The 23,508-nt window shown below is 41.2% G+C and overlaps 2 protein-coding genes across 3 annotated transcripts in view; one reads left to right on the forward strand and one right to left on the reverse strand.

The window, feature by feature from the left end:
* The window catches only part of ATP10B (ATPase phospholipid transporting 10B (putative)), a 151,832-nt gene extending 148,559 nt beyond the window's left edge, over nt 1–3,273 (forward strand). For both annotated transcript variants that reach the window (XM_087709679.1, XM_087709680.1), the window contains one exon: nt 952–3,273. In XM_087709679.1, the coding sequence (XP_087565805.1) occupies nt 952–1,363 (412 nt within the window). In that variant the 3' untranslated portion in view covers nt 1,364–3,273. The remainder of the gene's footprint in view (nt 1–951) is intronic.
* Nucleotides 3,274–18,522: 15,249 nt separating this feature from the next.
* On the reverse strand, nt 18,523–21,942 carry LOC148048106 (uncharacterized). The gene has a single exon (XM_087709682.1). It carries the CDS (start codon nt 20,685–20,687, stop codon nt 19,038–19,040), a length of 1,650 nt encoding a protein of 549 aa, XP_087565808.1. The 5' UTR covers nt 20,688–21,942; the 3' UTR covers nt 18,523–19,037.
* Nucleotides 21,943–23,508: the final 1,566 nt, after the last annotated feature.

Here is a 23,508-nt window from a genome sequence, read left to right on the forward strand (position 1 = left end):
TCCATGAATCCCTGCATTTGTCACCTTGCAGCTGTTATCACTAATGTTGTATAGAATGTAGGCTGCCTTTACTGCTTCTTCTGCAGCTTCTTCATACCAGAACCAGGAGGAACCTTCTGCACATCTGTGTCTTTGGAATCAGTTGCATTTGCTTTGCTATCTTGCAGGGAGAAATGGGGACCAAAAAAATCCTCAAAAGTCACAGATCTCTTGAGTTGAGCCACACAAAGAAGTGAGGATGGGCTGATCAAGAGCAGAAATGACAGAAGAGTGATGGAGGACTTGGTAGAAGCTATGACAGTTTAACCTTCCTTCCCTGCAATCTTGACCACACTAAGATTTCTGGAAAGGGAAAACCATATCTGTTGATATAATACAGTTACAGAGAAATACCCTTGCCATGGGCTGTGATCCACAGACTGGCATAACTAAATCATTTTTTCCTGAAACCTAGCAGCTGGCCCTAACATGGTTGAATGGCAGTTTGAAGCTGTCCATAATCATCAAACAAAACCTTAGCCCAAGAACAGGCAACCTGATCTATTCTATACATTCTGGATTTTATTTCCAAATTATCTTGCTATGTCTGAACTGATGTGAGTTATGCCTTATTTGTTCAGATAGTATCAGGTTACCTATGCATCTTTAGCCATGGCACCACCTTAGCAGGTAGTGACAGATCTTTTGTGACACTAACTTTCATAAAATTATGAGTTTCCTCATTCTAGCTTTTGTTCCCTTTTTGTATCTTTGTCTGTACTTTGCAAAAAGTGCCTTTGGAATTCATACTGTATGTGTGGTATTTTGGAACTGTTATCTGTAGACAGTGGAATCTTTGTATGAATGACTAACTAAAAACTATAATTCACATTATACATCTACCACCTACAAAATGAGTGAGCAAGATAGCTTATTATTGAAAAAATAACTGTTTTTCTTTGCTTTCCCTAGATATCTTATATTGGCTCTGCAAGGGACTTTTAAAATATCCTGCATCCTGAAAGCACAACAACTGGAGAAGTTGCCAAAAGAGCAACAGGACTGTGAAATACAGAAATGGAAGCTGATAAAAGAAGGCCCAGCAATCCACAGTGAAGATCCTAGTCAACTCAGTGGAAATATTTGTGATCATGCAGCACTCGGGCTTCCCGAGACTAGTGTTCCTCAGAGCCTAGGGCCTCTGCAGAAAGAAATGCTTGAAGAAAGAACTTTGAATGAGGAAGCCAAAGATGATGCCAAAAGATGCATCCAGAAAGAGACTGGACAACTTACAGCTGTGGAGCCATTTACTGGCCAAATCCCCCAAAACACTGAAAGTTCTCGGCAAAGCCATCGGAGGTCTGTGAGTGCAGTGACTTTGTGAAGGAGGCACAACTTTCAAGAAGGAAAAGTAAAAATTGACTGCTTTCCCAGCCTCTCTCTCCACGAATAAGGGCAATGGAAGGAAAAATAGGATTCCTTTTTTATGTTACATGGCAGCAAAGTCCAGATGGGAGACCTAAAATAAAATTTCATCAGTATAACGAGGAACTGTGTTTTGACTATACAGTGCAAGACATCTTGGATGCATTGGCTATATATTTCTCAGGGGGAGGGGCAGGGGGGAAGGGTTCAAATAGCTTAGAGGACAATTGCACAAGATTTCCTTTGTGGGGACTTAAAAATAGAAGGGCTGTTTCTTTTCACCAATGAAATTTCAGAATCATGCCACATTTCTGCCTTACTGTTGAATAAGAGTTAAAACTGCAACATCTTAGAGTAAAATGATTCATGTTTAAAGATATAAAGAAATAAGCCATTAATCTAGATATTTTAAGTGAGAATCCAAAACTGTTTTGAGGGGATTTTTTTAAATAAATCTGAAATATACTGTATGGACATACATAATATATGTTGCATATATCTATACTGTATGTGAAAAACTGCACATGCCAAATTGCTCTTCAGTGGTCAGATAGTTGTTTAGTTCTTTTGGGTAACTAGCAACCTAATGACTTAATTCCATATTTGGAAGTAAAGTTTGTTGATTTCTCAGGAATTATCAGCCAAGATATATTTTTAAGAGCTTTACCTCTTCTTTGAATGGGATGCTGAGGAAGGAAGGTGGACCATCGATCGGGGCAGAGGTGGGTTGTGGCAGGCACTACTGCCAGTTTGTTTGTGGGTGTGCTGTGCACGCATGTGCAGCACAATAAAAAATGTTCTGCGCATGCGCAGAAGTGAAAAGCAAGATGGCAGTGCTTACAGTGCTGCCCAGAGAACCGGTTCAGGGATGTGGCAAGCCTGGGTCATTGCCAGTTCCAGTGACCCAGGCCACCAAGCTACTACTGGTTCGTCCAAACTGGGCCGAACCGGTAAGAACCCACCACTGATCAAGGGTCTAGGAAGCAAAGAGAACTCCTATGAAGAGAGACTGAAGAAAGGAATCAAGCCAGTTCAGCCTTGAGAAAACTGAAAGGGAGCATAATAGCACTGTTTGAACAACTAAAAGAATGTGGAAGTCTAGAGTCTTATCACCTGGAATTATGAATGTAAGTTGTGAGATTTTGGTTGAATGTTACAGGGGAAAAAGAATTCCTAACAGTAAGAGCATGGGGGGGGGGGAGAGAGATACATCTTTTCTCTAACCGTGTCAAAGCAGGGCATGCTTTCATTTCCCACAGTGAATAAAGGTTAGGTTACATATTCCAAATGACCCTATTGTCTGGATTCATAAGAATGACAGCTGACTTCTCAGATTGGGAATACTCATACTGTCATCTCAAGCAGAATCAGTACCAGAGGCATGACTTCTGTCACATAGAGAAAAAGCATGTGCCCCAGCCTCTTCTTCTCTTTCTTAAGAAAATGACTTTTTTTAAAAAATAGGAAAATGGAGAAAGCTGTTGCAAAAGTTCTGATAAAAAGTTGGGGAAGGTCCAGATGAAAACAGAGCACTTTGTATTGGAATTCTGAAAACCCTTAAGCAAAAAAGTAAACATTTAAGCAAAAGCTGTATTAATTGTTAATGTATTCTGTCTGTATCTGTCTAAGTTGAATATTATTTATATCTCTGCCCAAGTTCAGAAATTCAGCATATAGCAGGTTATGTTAAGATGAAATTTTTCCCCTGATGAGAAATTCTCTGAGCTTGGTAAAAACTCAGAGTCTGGTGAGTTTATAATATAGTAGTACCATTGCTGTAATTCCCTTTTAAAGTTGTTGCTGTCCAATGTTTTGAGAAGTTCTGACTTTACCTCTTTCAAAATGTTAACATTTTAATATCTAAGGTTTTTAAAAAATTACATCATCTTTTTAAATAAACTTTGATTTTTGTTTATCTCTGGTATGTCTCCCAAGAAAGGGCTGGGACCAGTGGGGGGTTGCCAATTTTTTTACTACAGGTTCGGGCGCGCTCATGCGTGCACACAATGCTTCCGCGCATGCGCAGAAGTGTCCAGGCGGGTGGGCAGCGCCTACCACCACCACTTCTACCAGTTTGCCCAATCTGGGCCGAACTGGCAACAACCCACCTCTGGCTAGAACATCTTCATGTACCTCAATATTATGTAACCAGCAGGCAACACTATGGCAGTTATTTGCCTTTTTATTTGCCAGAAAGGCTACAAAATATAGGAAGCCTTTTTTTTTCTCACCCAAATGGTTAGAAGGATCATCCCAGGGAAGGTGCCACCTTGAAAGATGCATGGAGCAATGGGAACTACCAAGGCTCTAGGCAGAATAGAAGATGGCATCAAGGTAAAACCCCAGTTTATAAGAAAGGATATCTGAGGCCTTAAGTCTTATTCCTTATAGAATCAATCCACTTCACTACAGGTCTCTTCCAATATTGTAATTTTTGCACTATAGATCTGGTTCTGTAGATTTTCATCAGTATTTTGTCATGGATAGATAGCTTCCTTAGATGGGATTAATTGGAGGCCAATAATCTTTGCAGAGAGGAGTGTCAGGGTTCCAAATAGCATCCAAAATTAAATCAGAATCCAAGGCAAAGTATTGCTCAAAGTTCCAATTTATTAAGAAAGCCATGTTGGCACATCTGGGAAAACCCGAATTTGAAAGCTTCCCGGTTTTCCCCACACAGTTGAAAGTTCATGATCTTGTCCCCACACCCACAAGTTCATCACATGGTCCAATCTTCCACTGCCGTGCTGGCAGTTCCACCCATCCAATTCCAGTCAGGTGCAGAGGCGCAGAGACAAAGAATGACCTTGGATTCTAGAAAGGGGTTTTATTTTGGCTACATAGCATTTAACTCCGTACCATCCCCCCTCCCATTTTCCCACAATAGAAACGGCATAGTAGAATAATATAAAGTGTGGCAGGCCAAACATCCAAAAGGAATATGGCTGAAAGAAAGACAAGGAGGAGCTGATTTAAATGGCCCACCCCAATATAGATATAGATCCAAAAGATTTTCAGATAGTTTCCACCTCCCCTCCCCCAAAAAATTGGGGAGCACTATATTAGCCTCTGGAATACAGATTGATCAGGGCATTAACCTGGATTGCCTCAGAGCAGCTGTTTCCTGTCCACTGATCCTGTATAGGCCCTTGGGTCTCTGAAGTACTTCAGGAAATGAAGTACATGAAGTGATGGCTGGAGCAATACTAGCTGAGAAGCAAGTATGCCTGGATATGGGTCTGAGCTCAAAATGGAGCCTCACTACTTTTTTATCCTTATTACCGTGTTTCCCCAAAAATATGACATGTCCTGCTAATAAGGCCAGGCCTGGTTTTTGAGGTGGGTATAAATATGCCGAAAATAAGCCCTATTGAAAGGGTGCCATGGCAAGTACAGGAGGAAGCCCTTCCCTTCCCCGGTCACCTCAGCGCTTCTCAGATCCTTAATCAGATCAGTTGAGCCGATCCGGCTGCCATTAAAAAAAACAGTTGATTGTGGCTCAGGCCGTGGCCTCTGGCAAGTGCGGCTGCTTTTTCCATCAATTGCGGCCACAAAAGCAGCAGGAGGCCAAGTGATGCACCCCACGTGCCTTGCACCGGCCTTCCGAAGGATACTGTAGCAGCAACTGTCCACAATTTTTTTATCATTATTTTGTCCCAATCCACGTGGCCCAGTGAGCCATGTGGATCAGGACAAAATAAGGGTAAAAAAATTGTGGACAGCTGCTGCTACAGTACCCTTCGGAAGGCTAGCTTGAGTCTCCTGCTGCAAAAGTGGCTGCGCCTGAGACTGCTTTTGGGAGAGGAGGCAAAGGGGAAGCAATCAGCTTTATCTCGCCCTTGCCCTCAGCCCCCCTTCAGCTGAGCTCAAGCAGAGAAGTGGCCCACATGGTTTCAGGAGCAAAATTGAGGCTGACAGGAGTCAGGGCAGGGGAAAAAGTCCAGGGCAGCTCCAGCACTCTTCTTTCCTTGGAAACGGGATCTTGGGAGTGGGAAATGGCATTCCCAGGAAAGTGAGGGAGCCAGGAGCCGTAGATTAAGGAGCTTTGTGAAATGTTACGCCTACACACAAAGTTTGGCGAGGGAGGGAGAAGAGATACTTCCCTCTCTTGGCAGTGTTTTGCTTGAAAATATTTGAGAATCAGACCAGAGAGAAGGAAGAATGAGCCCTACGAGGAGATTCTGCCGAAGCTGCCGCCTGCGGACACAGAGTGGAGTTCATTGAAGACCTCTCCGGCCAGCCCACAAGACTACCTGAAGGTGGAGAGGGGGAGATTTCCTGCACATTAGCAGTGGCATCTTCTCACATGGCTTCTTCAGACATCCCCAGTTGTATGGATTTCCATGCCTTCCTTTACAGGATGTTGCTTCGCACCTGGGACATCGGGAGAAGCCCTGTGAGGAGATGCCGCTGCCAATGTGCAGGAAATCCCCTCCACCTGCAGATCATCCTTTCAAAACATAGTTTCACCAGGATGAAGAGGTGGCTGGAGGTGGCGTTTGCATTGGGTTGAGCTTTCTTTGCAAGGCGGATGATCTGGGGAGCAAGAGATTTAGGAAGCCTGGGCTGGCATGGGGCCATTTCTCTAGTGAAGCATCTGATTCATCCCCAGGGGTGAACGTTTTGCCCTTCGCCATCTCTCTGCCCTGGCTTGGAAGCTGCAGTGGAAGCCTGCCTTGCCCGGCAAGGGGGGCGGAGAAGTGACAGCAAGAGGAGCCATGTCTCGGTCCACACCTCTCACTTCTCCCCCACCCCACCTGCCACCCCTCTCACTAAATAGAGAGTGGGGAAGGGAAGCAGCCTGGATTCTATTAGCATTGGGGCGGGGTGGGAAGAGTTGGGCTGCAAGACACGCGTCCTACTTGAGACTTGCATCTCCGTCGTGCTGTTTTGTCCAAGGAAGTTGAACTCATGAGTTGTTTTTTTTATACGGTGCGTCCCTGGACAAAACAGCAAGAAACACGATGGAGCTGCAAGTCTTGGATAGGATGCGTGTCTCACAACCCAACTCTCCCACCCCACTAAAGAGAGGAGGAGAAGTGAGAGGTGTGGAGCGAGACATTGCTTCTCTTGCCGTCTCTTCTCCCCCCCCCCCCTCACCGGACATGGCAAATTTCCTCTGCAACTTCCAAGCCAAGGAAGACAGGAGGCAAAACAATCACCCCTGGGGATGAATCAGATGCTTCACTGGAGAAACTGCCCCACATCAGCTCAGGCTTCTAAATCTCTTGCTCCCCAGATTGTCCCCCTCACAATGAAAGCCCAACCCAATGCAGGGCGGTGATGGGACACATCAGAGCAGTACCATCCAGCCGCTTGGCCGGCGCAAAGAACAGGGAGGGGAGGTGATGGGGGTGACAGGACATGCAGTCCCATGCTTGCCGCCTCCTGCATCCCCAAAATAATAACTCCCCCCTCCCATAAAAAGGCCAACGCCATATTTCATGGGTCAAAAGAAAATAAGACCCTGTCTTATTTTCGGGAAAACACGGTACATATATGGACTGTCAAACAGCCCCACTATTAAGAACATCTTGGTATCAGGATTTTGACCAATATCCTAATTAAATCATGACCGAGTTGACATTTGGATCTTGTTAGGATGGGCAGATCTGAAAATGTAATTAGTGTAACTGTAATAATTGGGCCAAGGATTTAATGGCTATAAATGCTTGCATTTGCTCCAGATTGAATGCTAGATGGACGAAATCTATCGCTATGACAATGATGGAGTCTTGCAATTACCCAGGATGCCTTTTGAGCATTTAGAACTCAAGGAGGTGAATGGAATTCTCTATTATCTCAGTACTGCCAGTTTTGTACTAGTCCCTGTATCCCATCTGGCTGGTTACTGCTTTTTTGAGAGAAAAGGCAGTTCCCAAAGCCTTGAAAGGGCTCTTTTCAATCCACTCAAGAAGCCAGGTCCAGATGGAATAAAATCCCACAACTATCATCCAATCTCCAACATCTCTTTTTGAGGAAGGTTAATAAAATGATTGAACTGCAATTACAGAAGGCTGTATAAAATAGGGCCAGGATGGCAAACCTGTGGCACGCAGAGCCATTTCTAAGGGCATGCAAGGCGTTGCTCTGTCAGCTCCAGCGTGCATGCGCACGCTGAACAGCTGACCAGCTGATTTGAGGCCTTGATTTGAGGCCTTGATTTGAGGCCTTGATTTAATGCCTTGATTTGAGGGCATTTTTCGCCCTCCCCAGGCTCCTAGAAAGCCTCTGGAGCCTGCAGAGGGCGAAAAATGGACCTACTGTGCCCATCAGAAGTCGGGAAACGGCCATTTCTGGCCTCCGGAGGGGCTCTGGGGCTGGGGGAGGGTGGTTTTTTTCCTCCCCAGGTTCCAAGAAAGCGTGCACGCATGTACGGGGCAGCGGGAGGGTCACACGTGCATGCGCAGGGGGCACAGCGTGGGGGGGCATGCGAGCACGCGTGATAGCCCTTGCGTGTGTGTTTTTTCCACCTGAGGCGAAAAAGATTCACCATCACTGAAATAGGGGATTCATGATGGTCAAGCCTAAGAATGAAGCAGAAACTGCACTGATCACTCTCATAAATGACATGGAGAAAGGTTTGGATGAGAAAGCCTAAAACTCCTAGAACTCTAAATAGCATTCAATTATGCACATTGGGTAACCACAATTATTGATCTCTAAAACCAAGCCAAAACTTTCCCTTTTTTTAACATTTTACCTTTATACCACTATCATTTTGCCCTTTTTAACACAGACTTTTTAAAACCAGGAATAATAGTGGCTCAGCGTGCACCACACATGCACCCTTTCCAAAAGCAGCTTCCAGTTCTGTAATGAAGCTACCTTTTTACAAAAGTGCTGCTTAAAGGTGTTTATCACTTCTCTAACAAGTGTTAAAACAATAAACCAGTCGATTCAGACTAATAGCCAGGTGTAATCTAAGCATTTGGGGGCTCATAAATATTGATTTGTAGATCCAAGTATCATGGCAGCCAGCTGCTATGCCTACAGCAACAGAAACATTGTAAATATTTATGTCTAGGCTTGTCCTTTCTGAGGCTCTGGATAAAGAGCAACTAGAATAACTTTTTTTTTATCCACTGCAAATGTTCTGTTTTCTATTGATCTGGAAATTTAGTGATGGATGGCAAAAAGAGAACCATTCATGCTCTAGAGGCAATTTTATTTTTTTCTTTCAAAAGGAGCAGTCCCACTGGGCTGATGTGTCAGAGGCTGATGGATGGAGCTAGAACAAGCCAAGGGTGAGGGTAGAAATTTAAAAAGGTGGGACACTCGCTGTCTCTCTGAAGCTCCCCATCTTGGGTTTTTTTTCCCCACGTTTCATAAAACTGATGCTGCTTGCCTGCAGTGAAGGAATAGATTGCTCTTATTAGTGACTTCAACAGATCTCTTGCAGGATATATGAGTGGAAAAGAGGTGAGGTGCATAAAATAATTCCAAAGGGCGCAATTTCTACTACCACAGGATTTATAATTATTATGGTTGATCATACCGTGAGGCAGATTGTTAGAACTGCCGCCTCATGCTCAGACTTTCATATCACTTGATGCTAATTTGTCATGAACTCTGTGGGGAGGGAGCTGGATGGGAGGGGGGAAGATTCACTACTCACCATACCTTCTAGAGACATAACGTCAAGGTCAGATGGTTGGGGATGGCATGCAGCTGCATACTGGCCAGCCCACAGTTGAAGAGACCATTCTCAAAACACCGCCTTCAAATATGATTGGACAATGGACCAACAGTGGGAAGCCCCTCGCGGGGGGGGGGGAGTTACACTTGGTGATTTTGGCACGCAAATTTCAGCTCTGGCTTTACTCTACTGTATCTTTCTCACTAAATGGAGTCAAGGATCCGTTCTTATTTAAAGGTTCAAGTTGAGGTAGGACTGACACAGATGCTTAGACTGGATTTGGCATTTTTATCTGCCTATCAAGTCCTTCCCAAGAACCTGGGATATTACAAGTACTGTAGTCCTTGATGTATGATTACAACTGAGCCCAACATTTCTATTGCTAAGCAAGCCAAGTAAGTTAGCTGGATTTTGCTCCATTTTATGACCTTTCTTGCCATGGTTGTTAATTGGAATTGTTCAATTAGTTGTTAAGAGAGTACCAAAAGCTCCACAGTTCAACCCCAAGCCATATATATTGTCTTCTATTTTCTGTATCTCTTTGCTTTTATCTTTGCTGCTCATCTGGATATCATAATCCAGATGTGGCAGCGTTAGTGGTGTAGCAGCAATAGTAACTCCTCTCTCACTTGCTTCCCCTTCCTTCAGTGCTATTCCCCTACAATGGTACTACCAGGGGCTTGTGCACCCAGGTTTGTGTGCTTGTTTGTTTGAAAAACTGGAGGGCTTGCTTCAAAGATAAATTAAGGGGGAACCCAAGGGCCCCTGTGCCCACTTTTGCCTTCAATATTTATATGACCATTACTGTATAGTACTATCATTTTAGTATCAATAGAGAAAGGACTACTGATGTAATTAATGCTTAACAATATTCCTTTGTACACGGACTTGAGGCATGCTGGGACTGAAGAAAATATTCAGGGACTCTGTATTGTCCAAATGTTAAGTTTTTTACCCAACTAGAGTGAATGTGTAATGCCAGACTCACTGCTCAGAAGATTTATTTGTGATAATGGTGAAATAACCTATGTGGAAGAACACCATTAGGTTCCTACTAGCAGTACCTCAGATCTCCTACTGTTTTCTTCTGTATTTAGGAACGGGCATCTGTAACTAAAACTATTAACTCAAAATGTATCGGTAAACTGACCATAAGTATACCCTAATGGAGACTAGCAACCAATTGTTGACACCACAACAAAGTTTTGTGAGCCATATCCAATCTTCTGATGGTCTTTCCACGCCTTTGGCCAATATCATATATCACCCCAGGCTCCAAAGACATTATCTCTTGCTACTTAGCATTCAGAATAGAAATTATTTCTGTCCTCTGTATATTAACTGTTTCTTTCTTATTGCCAATAAATACAGGTCATATAGTAAAGAATGAATTTTGCTGTTAGATTTTCTGTTCAAAAATCTACTCTGGAATTGTTACTGTCTAAGAATGTTCACAAATATTTCCATGAGTTTCCACTGCTTTAAGGTGCTAACCAATCCCAAGATGCCTTCATGCCATCAACAATATATCCAGAGATATATCTTTTTCCAGCAAAGGCATGCTCAGTTTTCAGAAACCAAATAAAATAATCCATAGATTGAAAAAAACCTCCTTACTAAAACAATACTCACTATAGTCTTAATCATTTTACTGGAGCAAGAATATCTTTATCACACCAGTAATTTTCATGAATGTTTACATCTTCTGCACTTCATTTCTTTCTAGATTCGTTATTTATAATTCTTGCTCCAACCAATAAAGAGTGATTCTTTTTTTTAATCTCAGGATACACTCCATGGATTTGATTGGTAAAACTCAGTTCACAAAACCATATGCCAGATTAAATTTTCTCATATTTCAAGTATCTTGACCTCAAATAACCAACTTCTAAACAGAGTCCAAGTTCCCGAGGACCACCTGAGCTAAGGAAAGGAATGACACATTTCTTCCTTCAATTACTTATTGAAGTTTTCAAAACTGAGAAAGGCAATGGCTAAAAACAGATTGCTTGTCAAATGAAAGGAGATTATTTTGAAGTCATGGATTACAATATCGGTTACACTAGAAGCCTAAATATTCTGTTTAAAACAGATCTAAGTTTCATTTAAAGTTGAGACGCTCATCTGCTCCTCTATAGGGCACTCTCTTACCAAAACATTTATTTTAAAAGCTATTAGCCTCAGGAAATGCTCTGTTATGCCTGTTGTAAGGTTTACAAACTCTGCATTTTCAACAAGCATGAAATCTCTACTGGTCTCCGCTATGAATCTTCCTTTTTCGGTTTCCTGCAATATTGCATGCTTCTGATAACATTTTATAAATATTTAAAGTCCAAGCAAGTAGTCAGTAAGCGTCAGTCAGATACTTCAAATGATCCCAATATTTAAACAGTCTTGCTATGGGCACTACAGTGGAATACTATTTTTCTGGCATCAAATAAACTGTTATTCAAAAAACATGTGATTTTTATTTATTTATTTAATTAACTTCTTATATTTATCCATTACCATGGAGATTCTTGGTGATATACAAAATCCAAATTTAGTATCATAAAAGGTGCTGCTTTAAAAAAAAAAATCTCTCTAAATCTAAAAGCCCAGAAAATATAACTTTTATTTTCTAGGGGGAATACAAAATATCTCCCCATCCCTGAATGGCTTCAGATTTTTCTTTTTCTTCTTTCTTATACACAAATCCAGGGGTGGGCTGCTGTGGGTTCGCAGGGGTTTGGGAGAACCTCTAGCTAAGATTCTGTGCAGTTCGGAGAACCCTCAAATCCCACTCCTGGCTGGCTCCGCCCACCCCACACCGCCCCTCCCAGAGGTCCCCATGTGGCCTGTTTTGGATGCAAGTAAGTGCAGGGCACGCACCAATGCTTGGGGAGGGTGAAAAACAAGCCTACTAGACGTTTGAGAAGGCCAGAAACGGGCCCATTTCCGGCCTCCAGAGTGCCATTTTCATTCTCCCCAAGGCTCGAGGAAAACCTCCAAAGCCCGGGAAGGAAAAAAACACCCTCTCTCATCCCCCCAGCCAGCAACCAGGCAAAAAACTGCTAAAAAACTTTGAAGCCCACCCCTGCAACAAAACCCACAAAGCTTACCACTCTTTTTTTCTATCTTACTTACAAATGAATAAGCACTGGTGATAGTACTTAGTTTGAGTAATGAAATGTCTGCAAGAAAACAACAAGCTCAGAAATCATCAAGAAGCCCTCATTTCAATTCTGAGCTACAGATATTCTCCTTTGTTGGAATATGCCTCTACCCAGATTTCTACACTGCTAATTTAGACTGGCAAGGGGGAGGGGGTCTGTTTTTTATGAAAGAGGAACAAAATTCTGTTAATTTCAGTTCATTCTCTGAATCTATTTTGAGAGGTTCTGGGATGGCAGGGAGAAGAGAAATATGCATTTCAGTCATTTGTTCTGCTCTGTTTTCTCATGCACTTATACTATTTGATTTCTGTGTTCGATGTTGTTTGGAAAATTATATGCTAAAGTACAAGATTGAAAAGGGGTGCAGGCAAGGTTTAATATGAATATATTTAACTAAGGACAAAAATCAGGGGAATAGAGAGAGTACATGAAGATTTCCCCCAAGAGTTAGAGCATCTGCTCTTTTTTCATCTCTGTTATTAGTCTGAAAGATTGAACTCTAAGAAGAGGCTCTCCAAATGCAAAGTGAAATTAAATCATTAATACACTTCTTTTGCTGTGTATGAATTTTAAAACTGTTTATGGATTTAAAGCAGATAAAAGATACAGATAAGCCTCGAGTTACAACCACAATTGGGACCAGAATTTCTAATTAAGTAATTTGGTCGCTAAGTGAAACGTGCCCGGTTTTACAATTGTTTTTGCCACAGTCATGAAGCAAATTCAGCTTCCCCCATTGATTGCTTGTCAGAAAGCCCTCTGGGAGATTGCAAATGACCCTGGGATGCTGCAATTAATGTTAAATATATGCCAATTGCCAAGCATCCAAATTTTGATCATGTGATGGATCTCACTGTGTGACGGCCAGTTGTAAGTTACTTTTGCATTGCTATCATCACTTTAAACAATCAATAAATGGATAGTAAGTTGAGAACTATCTAGAACAAGTTTCAGAGTGCAATTAACGGACTGCCAAAGTTATCATTATGAAATCAACAATAATTGTGAAAGATTTGGGTTGGATAGGAGACAAAATATTAAATAAGCCAACTTTATCCAGCGGTCCAAGAACGGCATCACAAAATTCTAAGCATAGAATAATGAACTTCAGAATAAGGATATGTTTATGCAAGTCTACTCATGATTGGGGGGAAAAAGGTTTGTTTTTCCAAAAGACATTTAATATAAAAGGAGGTTACTGATCATTTTCTTTCTTTTCTGTGTAACAGAAGAGCTTGGTGTTCACTTGTTATTTGTGTGTAGTTTCAACCTTATGTTTTCTTGCCTTGTTATTTTTATTCAGGAATCCATGGGTACTTCTACACCACTGTAGTTTTCATGCCCAAATCCCTGTTTTCAAGCTAACCTGCAATTATCTTCATTTTTCACTTCTGGCAAACTCAAAAGTTTGGTAACAAACAAAGATTACCATCTGCCATCAGTGCTTCCTCCAGATGAACAATTGGAAACTGCAAAAAAAAAAAAAACACCAAAAAGTTCAGTTAGTTAGAGCCATGTATCTCAACCTTGGCAACTTTAAAATATATGGACTTCTTCTGCTATACACACCTATTTCCATTGTTTAAAATTACGCTTTTGCTTCTCAGTTGATCAGAGTGCTCTTTATGCAATCAACAACTGTCTCCTCCTTTTCTTTCTGTTTCGGCTTGTGTTTGGGCCTTAATTACTTCATTTTTCACAATTTCGCAGAAGTGGTTTTCCCTTCAGGATTTCAAGAAGCAAGAAATGCTTCTTGCCTTTCCCTTTTATTTATTTATTTTGTGTGTCGTCACAGAATACAGCATTAACTACTGTTTTTATTTTCAGTACGGGTGTTGCTGCTTCCTGCTGAGAAATCATTTTGAGGTCCAACAGCCAGAATGTGTAGCTATGGAAGTTGACCATTTTAACATCTAGAACATTACTCCGACTTTCCCTTCTTCTCTCTGACTGTAAAATAGTGAATTATAGGATCGTGTGCTTGCTCTTTCCCAAGTTTCCTCAATGACTTCAATGTCCTCAACCATTTCTTCTTAATGAGTGCTTCATTACATTTGATCTTCAAGATCCCTTCCCCAACTTTGAACAATGAAGCTCTTTGGAAGGCACCTCAAAAAAATATTGGGTCTCCCACTTGCTGAAGTTTGATTCCCACTTCTTATTGGGGTAGCTAACACAGTGGTGATTTTCCTGGATTCCTCAGCCATTTGATTCATGGATATTTCATCTCTATTATTTAGTTCACAGCCACAATAGTGTCATTATTTTCTTTTTTCCTTAATATTCACTTAGATGCTTTCTGCAGGGTTTTCAGCAGAGTGTGTGAGAGAGGGGGTGAGAGGAGGGGTGAGGGGGGGAGAGAGAGGAGAGAGAGAGAGAGAGAGAGAGAGAGAGGGAGGGAGAGGGAGAGGGAGGGAGAGAGAGAAATTTACCTGCAGATCTATAATGCAATCCCACCTGTCCTTTTACTGGGTCTGTTTATTTTGAACAAACTATATCTTGCAGTATTACATTCAGTCATGAGTCTCATTCCACCATATCTCAGCAATGCCAAGCTTCAAATGATCAGACATTATCAGAGTTGCAAAAAAAAAATTAAGATGATCATGAGATGGCAGCAAAGAGATATATAAAGTTATAATTCTTTTCTGTTGTCTAATTGTCCAACTTTTTGAAGACCAGAAATGGTATGTCCATAGCTTATATAGGGTGGCAAATTTGCTCACCTTGTGATTTGGGGCCAGTTGGTCTTTTGGCCTCATCCATCTCACGCAGTTGTTCCTATAGCAATAAAGATACTTATGGCAATGTGCTCTTAAACTACCAAAAAAAATATGGATTATAATAGATACATAGTACATAACAGTATGCCTACCATCACTTAAAGAGGTTAGCCTCACTTCTAAAAGTTGAGAGGCTGGGAGTAACCTTCATATGGTCTAGATTTCCAATTAATCAGGATCGACTTTGTTTAATGTTTTTGTTTGATGTTAACTGCTAATGCTTTGTTTCATCTTCTTTCTTCTTAACCTCTCTACATTTCACTCTCCATAATTCACCATTTCTTCTTTCTCCTACTCCCCTCTTTTTACCGGTATGACTAATAGAACTTTGTTCCCTCCTTTCTATAACTCAGAACTATGCAATTTGGAACCTGACACTTGGACTAGAAAGGATATATTAATCAAACTATATCTTTCTATAAATTGTTAATTTATTGCTTCTCCCATATCAGTGAAAAATGTTTTAAGAGAAAAGCTGCTTAAACTAATTATTTCCAATTTCTTGTGAATCTGAGTCGTTATTTCAGCAAATTACTCACCATTTAGAATATAAAGGGCACCACCCCCACCCTAATGAACTATGCAAATAAGCCTACTACATGGGTGCCTGTCTCTGCATAAAGTGATCCTGACTTTGCTACAGCTATATTTGCAAATGTGCATACAAAGTACAGGTGGGTTCCTATTGGTTCGGAACAGTTCAGCCAAACCGGTAGTGGTTGGGCGGTCTGGGTTGCTGGAACCGGCAGGGAGCCAGGCCTACCACGCACTCGAACTGGTTCTCCTACAGGGCCGCCATCCTAATTTTTGGTTCTGCGCATGCGCAGAACAATTGTAATTGCACAAATATAATTTTTGTTCTTTGTTAACATTTTGTGCACGCGCAGACCTATTTTTGTGCAAATACACACGTGCACGGAGCAAATTTTTGCATGCACCGAACCTGCAGTAATGCTGAGAGCAACCCATCCCTAATACAAAGAGAGGTTGCCGTTCAGTGCCATTATAATAATCTTAATTTCTTAGAATCATAAAATTATAGTCTAAACAAAATGAGACAAATGTGTTTCCCAAGATGATTATTGTTTTAATTCTGCTAAAAAAAAGTGAACGCAAAAGAAAGAGAAGCAATAGAAAAAAACAACCCAATGAAGTTGTATATACAGACATCTTCTTTCATTTGATAAACTAGCTTCTCAGGTCAAAAGAGTCATAAATTGACAAATGGCACCAAAAGGTCCTCTAAAGTACTTCTAGTTAGCTAAAACAGCATAATAATGGGGATTATTCAGAAGAAAGTTCTTATGTAGCTTTGGCATCATGTCTTGCATTATATATCATGTGCCATCTCTACCATTTCTTTAAGAAAGCTTTTTAATATCCTCCACATGTGTATTGGTGTTGCAAATCCCAGTGTTTAATCTATAATTCATTATAGGAATGTTGGGTGCCTTATGATAATTCATAGTCCCTGTATTCGTCTAACCATGTATTCAAATTAATGGGATATAAAATATGTATCTAGGATCACCCATGTACAGACTAGCTGTAATGGTTCCTAAGTGAATAAATAATTCATCTTTTCATTAAACTTTTGTCCTTTCCTTGAAAATGAGGAAATTGAAGAATAATTTTAAACCATGTTGAATAGCATTACATAGTATTTCGTAACATTGAACCACATGCTACTTCTTTGCCATTAATTTGATAAACAATGAATAAGAAAACTGTGAATTAATGCAAAATGTGAAGTCAAAGATCACAAGTCATGATTTATTTTGTTTTTAGAAGTTATATGAATCCAACCACATGTGGATGTAACATACAGTAGGTTTATGGGAACCAACATTATAATTTAATTCAACAAATCTTAATTTAACAAAATGTATGTGAATTCTACCTACTTGCTAGAGTAGAGCTGAAGGAAGATTTTGCTTTTACATTTGGCATTACAATTCTAATCCTAGTTCCAGAACCCAGTTAATAGATTTCCTTATTTCCCACTGAAGATAAAGGAAAGGAGAGACATGAACCTTTACATCCTAGCATTTAACAAGAACTAAAATTTGCTAATAAATTTCTACCTTTCTATTTTTTTAACAAGCATATTAATCAAGGGGACAGAAGACAGTTCCATATTATATACTTTTTATTCTGATGTCACAAACACTTTTTCATATTATAAAGGAGCGGACAGTGCTGTCAAGCACCAAAGAAAATGAATAGTATCTGTTCTTCGGAGACATAGAAAGATAGACTGGTAATTTGTTACTTGCCCTTAACCATGGTATGCATTTTCCTGCAATTTTCTTATGCCTTTGCCTTCTTCTCATCACCAGGCCAGATACAAAGAAAAAGTAAAAATCCCTAAGAAAGCAACTTCCCATGATCCTCACCAGTATAAACAATTTCACGATCTCTTCACCCTCTCTTAATTAACAGATATTAAACTCCTCCACTCTTAACCATACATTTCTTAACTATAAACAAATCCAGTAACATCTTCTCAGATCAGGTGTCATCAAAAAGTCCGTGAAAAATCTTAAGATAATAACTTTAATTATCATATATAAAATTGCACATTCCACCTCTCAACTCTCAGCTGTAAACAAATGGCATTTAAAGGGCATACAATGGTCCAATATCCTAGTGTGAAGAAAAAAAACCTATAATTTAACATGACAAAAAGGGACAGTACAAAACTTTAAAGAGAATGAGTTTATGAATATCCCATACTTTAAATAGGAAGACAAAGACAATTAAATACATTAAATATGTATTTGCACAAAACTGGAAAGCAGACAAAATCCCATCGGAATGGGAAGTAATAAAGAAGATATTAGATTGCACAGAAATGAACATGTTGACATTGAGAATAATGGACAAAGAAGAATCAGTGTACTACAGGGCATGGGGGCGATTTTATGAGTGGTTTGAAAAAAGATATAAATAGAAAGAAAAAGGAACAAAATATAAAATAAGTATCTCAGATGACACATGATTAATATAGGGGGAGGGAAAGTAAGAAAATATTAAACTGTAAATATACAGGCCGAAAAATGATATGAATTGGCATATGTTAAATAATAATTATAAGCATGTATATCTAAGAATGAATTTGAAAATAAAAATAAAAAACTTTTTACAAAAAAGACAATTAAATATTATCAGATCAGAACACACACAAAAACTGTATGGAGAAAAGCTTAAAGATCACGTTAGCTGTAATAAAACCAACTAAACATTTTTCCATTCCAGATATCAGCAAATCCAAAGTGAACCACCCCAATTATCAACATATCCCTTTCAAATAACTATTCCATATATCAACTCTTAACTATAAGCAAATTCAGAAGTCCAACCAAAGAAAAAAAATCCAATTGCTCTCTCAGATTGTTATTTAATTTCCTTAATTTTTAAAGTCTTATCCAGGTTTTTTTTAAGCCTAATAGCAAAATCTTGTTCAAATTCTTGTTTTCAGATATACTTTTTGCATAACGTGCTCTGTGCGGCTTTTTCACGCTTCTGATGGGCCGCTCATGCTTGTAGCCGAATGGGAAGAAAAACACCGGACAAATCCTTCTTGTGATGAGCTCTGGCCCCGAGCAATGCCCGGGAGGCTTTTTTATTAGTCCCAAACAAAGGAAAGGTGTATACAATATTACATCAACAGGCACATGACTAAATAATCCAATGATAAATATACAGCGTGGCAAAAAGCTTCATCTCTGGGCAAAAGAGTGAGGTAAGTGCAAGGGGGGCTGCTTCTTCCCCCGGCAGGAGAAGAGAGATAAGGAATAGGGAGGGGGGAGGGAGGAAAGTGAGCAGCTCCGCATTCCTATCTCTGAAATGCTAACTGCTAGATAGATGTTGGTACAGAAAGGCACACTAATTAATAGGAGGGCTTACGTATTGCTAGCAAGAATGTTTTTGTTAGTATCCATCTTTGGCCTATATTTTCCAGACAGCCTTAGCTTGTCCTATATACAGAAATAGCAATGGATCTCAACATCTCCTCATTTTTGTTTTAAAATGAGAAGGAGGAAAGCAAACATATCAAAATGCAGATTCTTCATCATCACTGGTTATAGCAAACACCTTTACAAACGAATTGTTGTCCAACTCATGGTCGTCCTCAGCGTCCAGAAGGGACTTAGTTTCGTGGATAAGCACGTTCTTCCTAGCTGAGGAAAAAAGGCCTTTGAATAGCTGAAAGAGGGAGGGTAGGCATTGAATGCAGCAGCAAAGTGACACGAGCGCTACTATAATACATATAATGGAGGAAAAAATGCTTCTTAACCAGGAGCCATCCGGTAGCCAGGACCACAGACCATCCCACCAGGCTGGCAGGACGTCTTCTCGAATCTGGGAAGCCAACTCCTTTAAGGAATTGATCTGATGCTTAACCAATTGAGAGGTGTCTGACAGGTTAAAACAACACATGTTTTTGACAGATTCACAGCCTAGATGATGTACCAGTAACAGAAAATCAATGGCAGCACGGTTGTCTAAGACAGCATGTCTGATCTCTGCCTGTTCCATATTCAAGGCAGCTATGGCTGCAGATGTGATGTTTATAGTTTTTGCAAGGGAACAGGCAATGCGATGGGCTGTCCTGTGGTTATGCATTGCTAATGCCGGAACACCAACTATAGAGGTAGCAAGGGAAAGATATTCAGCCTCGTTAAAAAGATTAATTGAGCTGTCACATGTTTCATCAAGGACTACCGACCTCTGTGGTCGTGAAGTGAGGTCCTGTTTGGTTGGTAGAACCGCAGTGAGGCGACTCAGACAGCAACGTGTATCTGATAGATTAGCAGGTATGTAATTAAAAGTTTTTTGACCACATGTGAAAAACCAACCAGCAGGAAGCAGAACGTGAGCCCGGTTATAGGAAATGTTCTCGTAGGTGGAACAGTTGGCGGGAAAGATTCCCGTGGGCATACAGGATTGTGTGAGAGAAGCAGTACAATTTTGAATGCGTGCACATGTAACGTTGGGTCCACTAGCTACAAAGGGTGTGGTGAGAGACATGGCATCAGCTGGGAGCCGTCTTGTGAAAGGGCCCCACACCATAGAGTCACCGTAATTAACTTCCTTTCTTTTTTTAAACATGGCTAGCTGGGTGTCTTTTAAAATAACAGAAAGAGGTGTGCAAACTGGTATTAAACAATTCCCTAATAACATGTTCAGGTCCACAGCTTCGCTTAGGCAAAAATTGGATACGTTTGCCTGTTCTGCCAAACGCATCCACAGGTTGTATGTCATTCGAGTGTGCAGACTGTGAGAAGCAGCTGACCTTTTCACCCTATGTGTGAGAGATCTAGTAGGCACATGTAATGGTTCCTGTAACTTGTAAGAGGCACGATGGGAAATTTCACAGCGTATAAAAAGTGCAAGCAATACTAAAACTATGCCACACAGTGAAAAAATAACATAATGATATGAGAAAGTTCTAAAACTAAAAGGTTTCATACACTCCTGCCACCGCGACAGGGGATAACCTTGAGGTCTTCTTCGAAATAAGGGACATCCTTCTGGTGGCGAATACGGTGGAGGGTGTCCTTCCCCGTTTTCCTGGTCGGGGCAGGAAACAGCCTCTGTGTTCTCATATGGTGGAGGGTGTCCAGGCCCGTTCTCCAGGTCAGGCCAGGAGGCAACCTCCACAAGCTGTACCTCATTTGGGGACTGACGGACGATCGCCATCCCTGGAAGTGTGTGGTGGTGATTTAGGAAGAAAAGGTCTTACGTGTCTTCCTGGCACCCAGAGCACCTTGTCTTTTAGTTGAATGGCAGCGTAGCCCCGTCCCCAAGTGATCAGGTCAGCAGGTCCTCGCCACGTCAGGTCAGGCAGGCAGCGATAGTAGACAGGTGGACGGGGGGTGTCTGCAGTAGGTGGAGCTGCAAAATGACGAGTCGCTGCTGAGGATGGTGGGCTGCCGGTAAGATTTAAGAAATTCAGGGTATAAAGGCAGAGGTTAAGCGTGTTTTGCACTGCTGGGAGGCCAGGGGGCATTTTTCCCCTATTGCCAATATATCTGTCCAGGGCATGTTTTAATGTCTGGTTGGCGCGCTCAGCCAACGCCTGACCCTGGCTGTTATAAGGAATGCCAAATTTATGTACAATGCCCCATTGGTTACAAAAGGCAGCGAAGGCTGCACTTGTGTAAGCAGGGCCATTGTCTGTTTTTAATTCTTTTGGGCGTCCCAGCGATGCAAAGGTCCGAATACAATGATTAATAACATGTTTGGTGGCTTCGCCCCTTTGGGGGGATGCCATAATGTAGCCTGAATACGTGTCAATGGAAACATGTAAATATTTCCAAGGGGCAAATTGAGGATATTGAGTAATATCCATTTGCCAAATCTGGCAACACTCTGTCCCCCTGGGGTTTACCCCCATAGGGAGAGAGTTTGCATGCTGGCTACAGGAAGGGCACTGCTGAATAATAGCAGAAGCCTCATTTGCAGTAATGCCAAATTGTTTCATGAGCGCTTTCTTGTTCTGATGAAAGTAAGAATGACTCTCCCATGGAGTGGGAGCTGTCAAGGTTAAAAGAGAAGAAGAGTTGGCAGCAGCCGCTGCTGCAGTGTCGGCCACATCATTGCCTTCCTGGAGAGGCCCAGGGAAGGGCTGATGGCTTCGAATGTGGGAAACATGAAAAAAGTGAATGCGGGCAGAAATTAACTTCTGCAAAGATAAAAAGAGCGAGAGTAATTGTGGTTCCAATGAGGGAGAAAGATAGGCCTCATAAATTGATTTCACAATCTGAGTTACATAGAGGCTATCCAAAATCAAGTTAAAGGGTGTATTTGGAAAAGTTGAAAAAGCCAGAATACAGGCAGCAAGCTCCGCACGCTGTGCAGAAGTCTGCGGGGGGGTGATTTTTGTACACCACTGACCATTCTCCTGCCAGGCACAAGCACCATAGGTTTTGCTTCCGTCAGCAAAAATAGTCATGGCCTGAGGAAGCGGGAGGGGGGAATATGGAGTGTGCCATTGCAAGGGAACAGTTTTCAAAAGAGCCAATCTTGGGTCAGGGGGTACATGGCAAGAAATCTCACCTGGCCAGTCAGCGAGTGCAAATTGAAGGTTTTCCGAATTAGCAAATAAGGTCTCCCAAGTTGATAAAGAACAAGGGACAAAAATTGTGGAAGGTTCAATTCCTGCCAACAATTTTGTTCTGACACGGGCTTTTGTAATTAGAGCTGCAAAAAGTGCAGGTTTCTGAGAAATTGTGGATTTTGGGGTGTGAGATAAATGTACCCATTCAATAATTAATAATTTTGAAGTTTTTTGCACCACGGCTCCTGTTGGGAGTCCAAGAGTGTTACATATGATGAAAGCTAAGGGGGTGTTATCCTGAAAACGATCCACCCAAATTTGTGAAAGGGCCTCATTTACCTCTTTTAAAACTTGCTGATGTGTTTCATCTAATTTAATAACATCTGCAGGGTTTTTGCCCATTGTTAATGCAGAAAACAATGGAGCCAATTGAGGGGTTGTGAGCCCCATATATGGGCGTGCCCAATTAATGGAGCCCAAATATTGCTGTAACTGTACTAATGTGGGAGTGTGTGGCAAGTCCAATTTTGGCATTGCAGGTGCAGCATGAGAGGCCAAAAGCTTATGACCCAGATATGAAAAAGGTTGTGCTGTTTGAACCTTTTCTGGAGCTATGTGCAGGCCATTTTTATGGAGAAGATTAGTTAAAAATGGTAATGTTGCTAAAACCGTGCCTGGGGGCCCACATGCTGCCACCAAGATGTAAATTAAAAAGTGAGGATGTGCCGTCCGATACGGCTGCAAAGTTTTGTCTACAAAATATTGACACAAGGTGGAGCTGTTGAGCATTCCCTGAGGCAGGACTGTCCATTGAAAGCGAGAAGCAGGTTTGGAGTTGTTAAATTCTGGGACAGTAAAAGCAAACAGTTTGCGATCTTTTTCATGGAGTGGTATAGAAAAAAAGGCATCTTTTAAATCAATGATTATGAGATCTACCAGATTTCTTTTTTATAACAAACACTGGGGTAATGTAAGGGCTGTGGGATATCTCTTTCCTCTTTCTCTCTTCTCTCTCTGTCTCACTCATACTCTTTCTCTTTGTCTCTTTCAGTCTCTGTCACTCTTTTTTCTTTCTTCCTCTCTCCCACTCTTTTATCACTTTCTCTTCACTCTCTTTTCCATTCTTCAGTCACTTTCTCTGTTACTCCCTCAAACACACACACACACAAACACACTCATGCATGTACAAAAGCATTTTTCTCCATTCCAATTCAGATCCTATAAATCAATTGCTCTTTGAAACATCTGTGAAAAAGATTCAGGTGCTCAGGCATGAAAATATCATCAAAGCAACGAAAAGAAATCAGAAGAGCCAGTAAGAAAGGGAGAACTCCTTGAGACATGAAATTACAATGAGGAAAGACCAAAAGAGGCATTGTAGGGGGTAGAGGTAGCCAGGATGACTGGAAGAAAGTAAGAAGAGCCAGGCATTGGAGCATCTATAGATTCACTTGCCAAGAG

Source organism: Thamnophis sirtalis, unplaced genomic scaffold, assembly GCF_051295495.1.
Source record: "Thamnophis sirtalis isolate CommonGarterSnake01/CBP01778 unplaced genomic scaffold, rThaSir2_p1.2 scaffold_3, whole genome shotgun sequence".
NCBI classification, from domain to species: domain Eukaryota; kingdom Metazoa; phylum Chordata; class Lepidosauria; order Squamata; family Natricidae; genus Thamnophis; species Thamnophis sirtalis.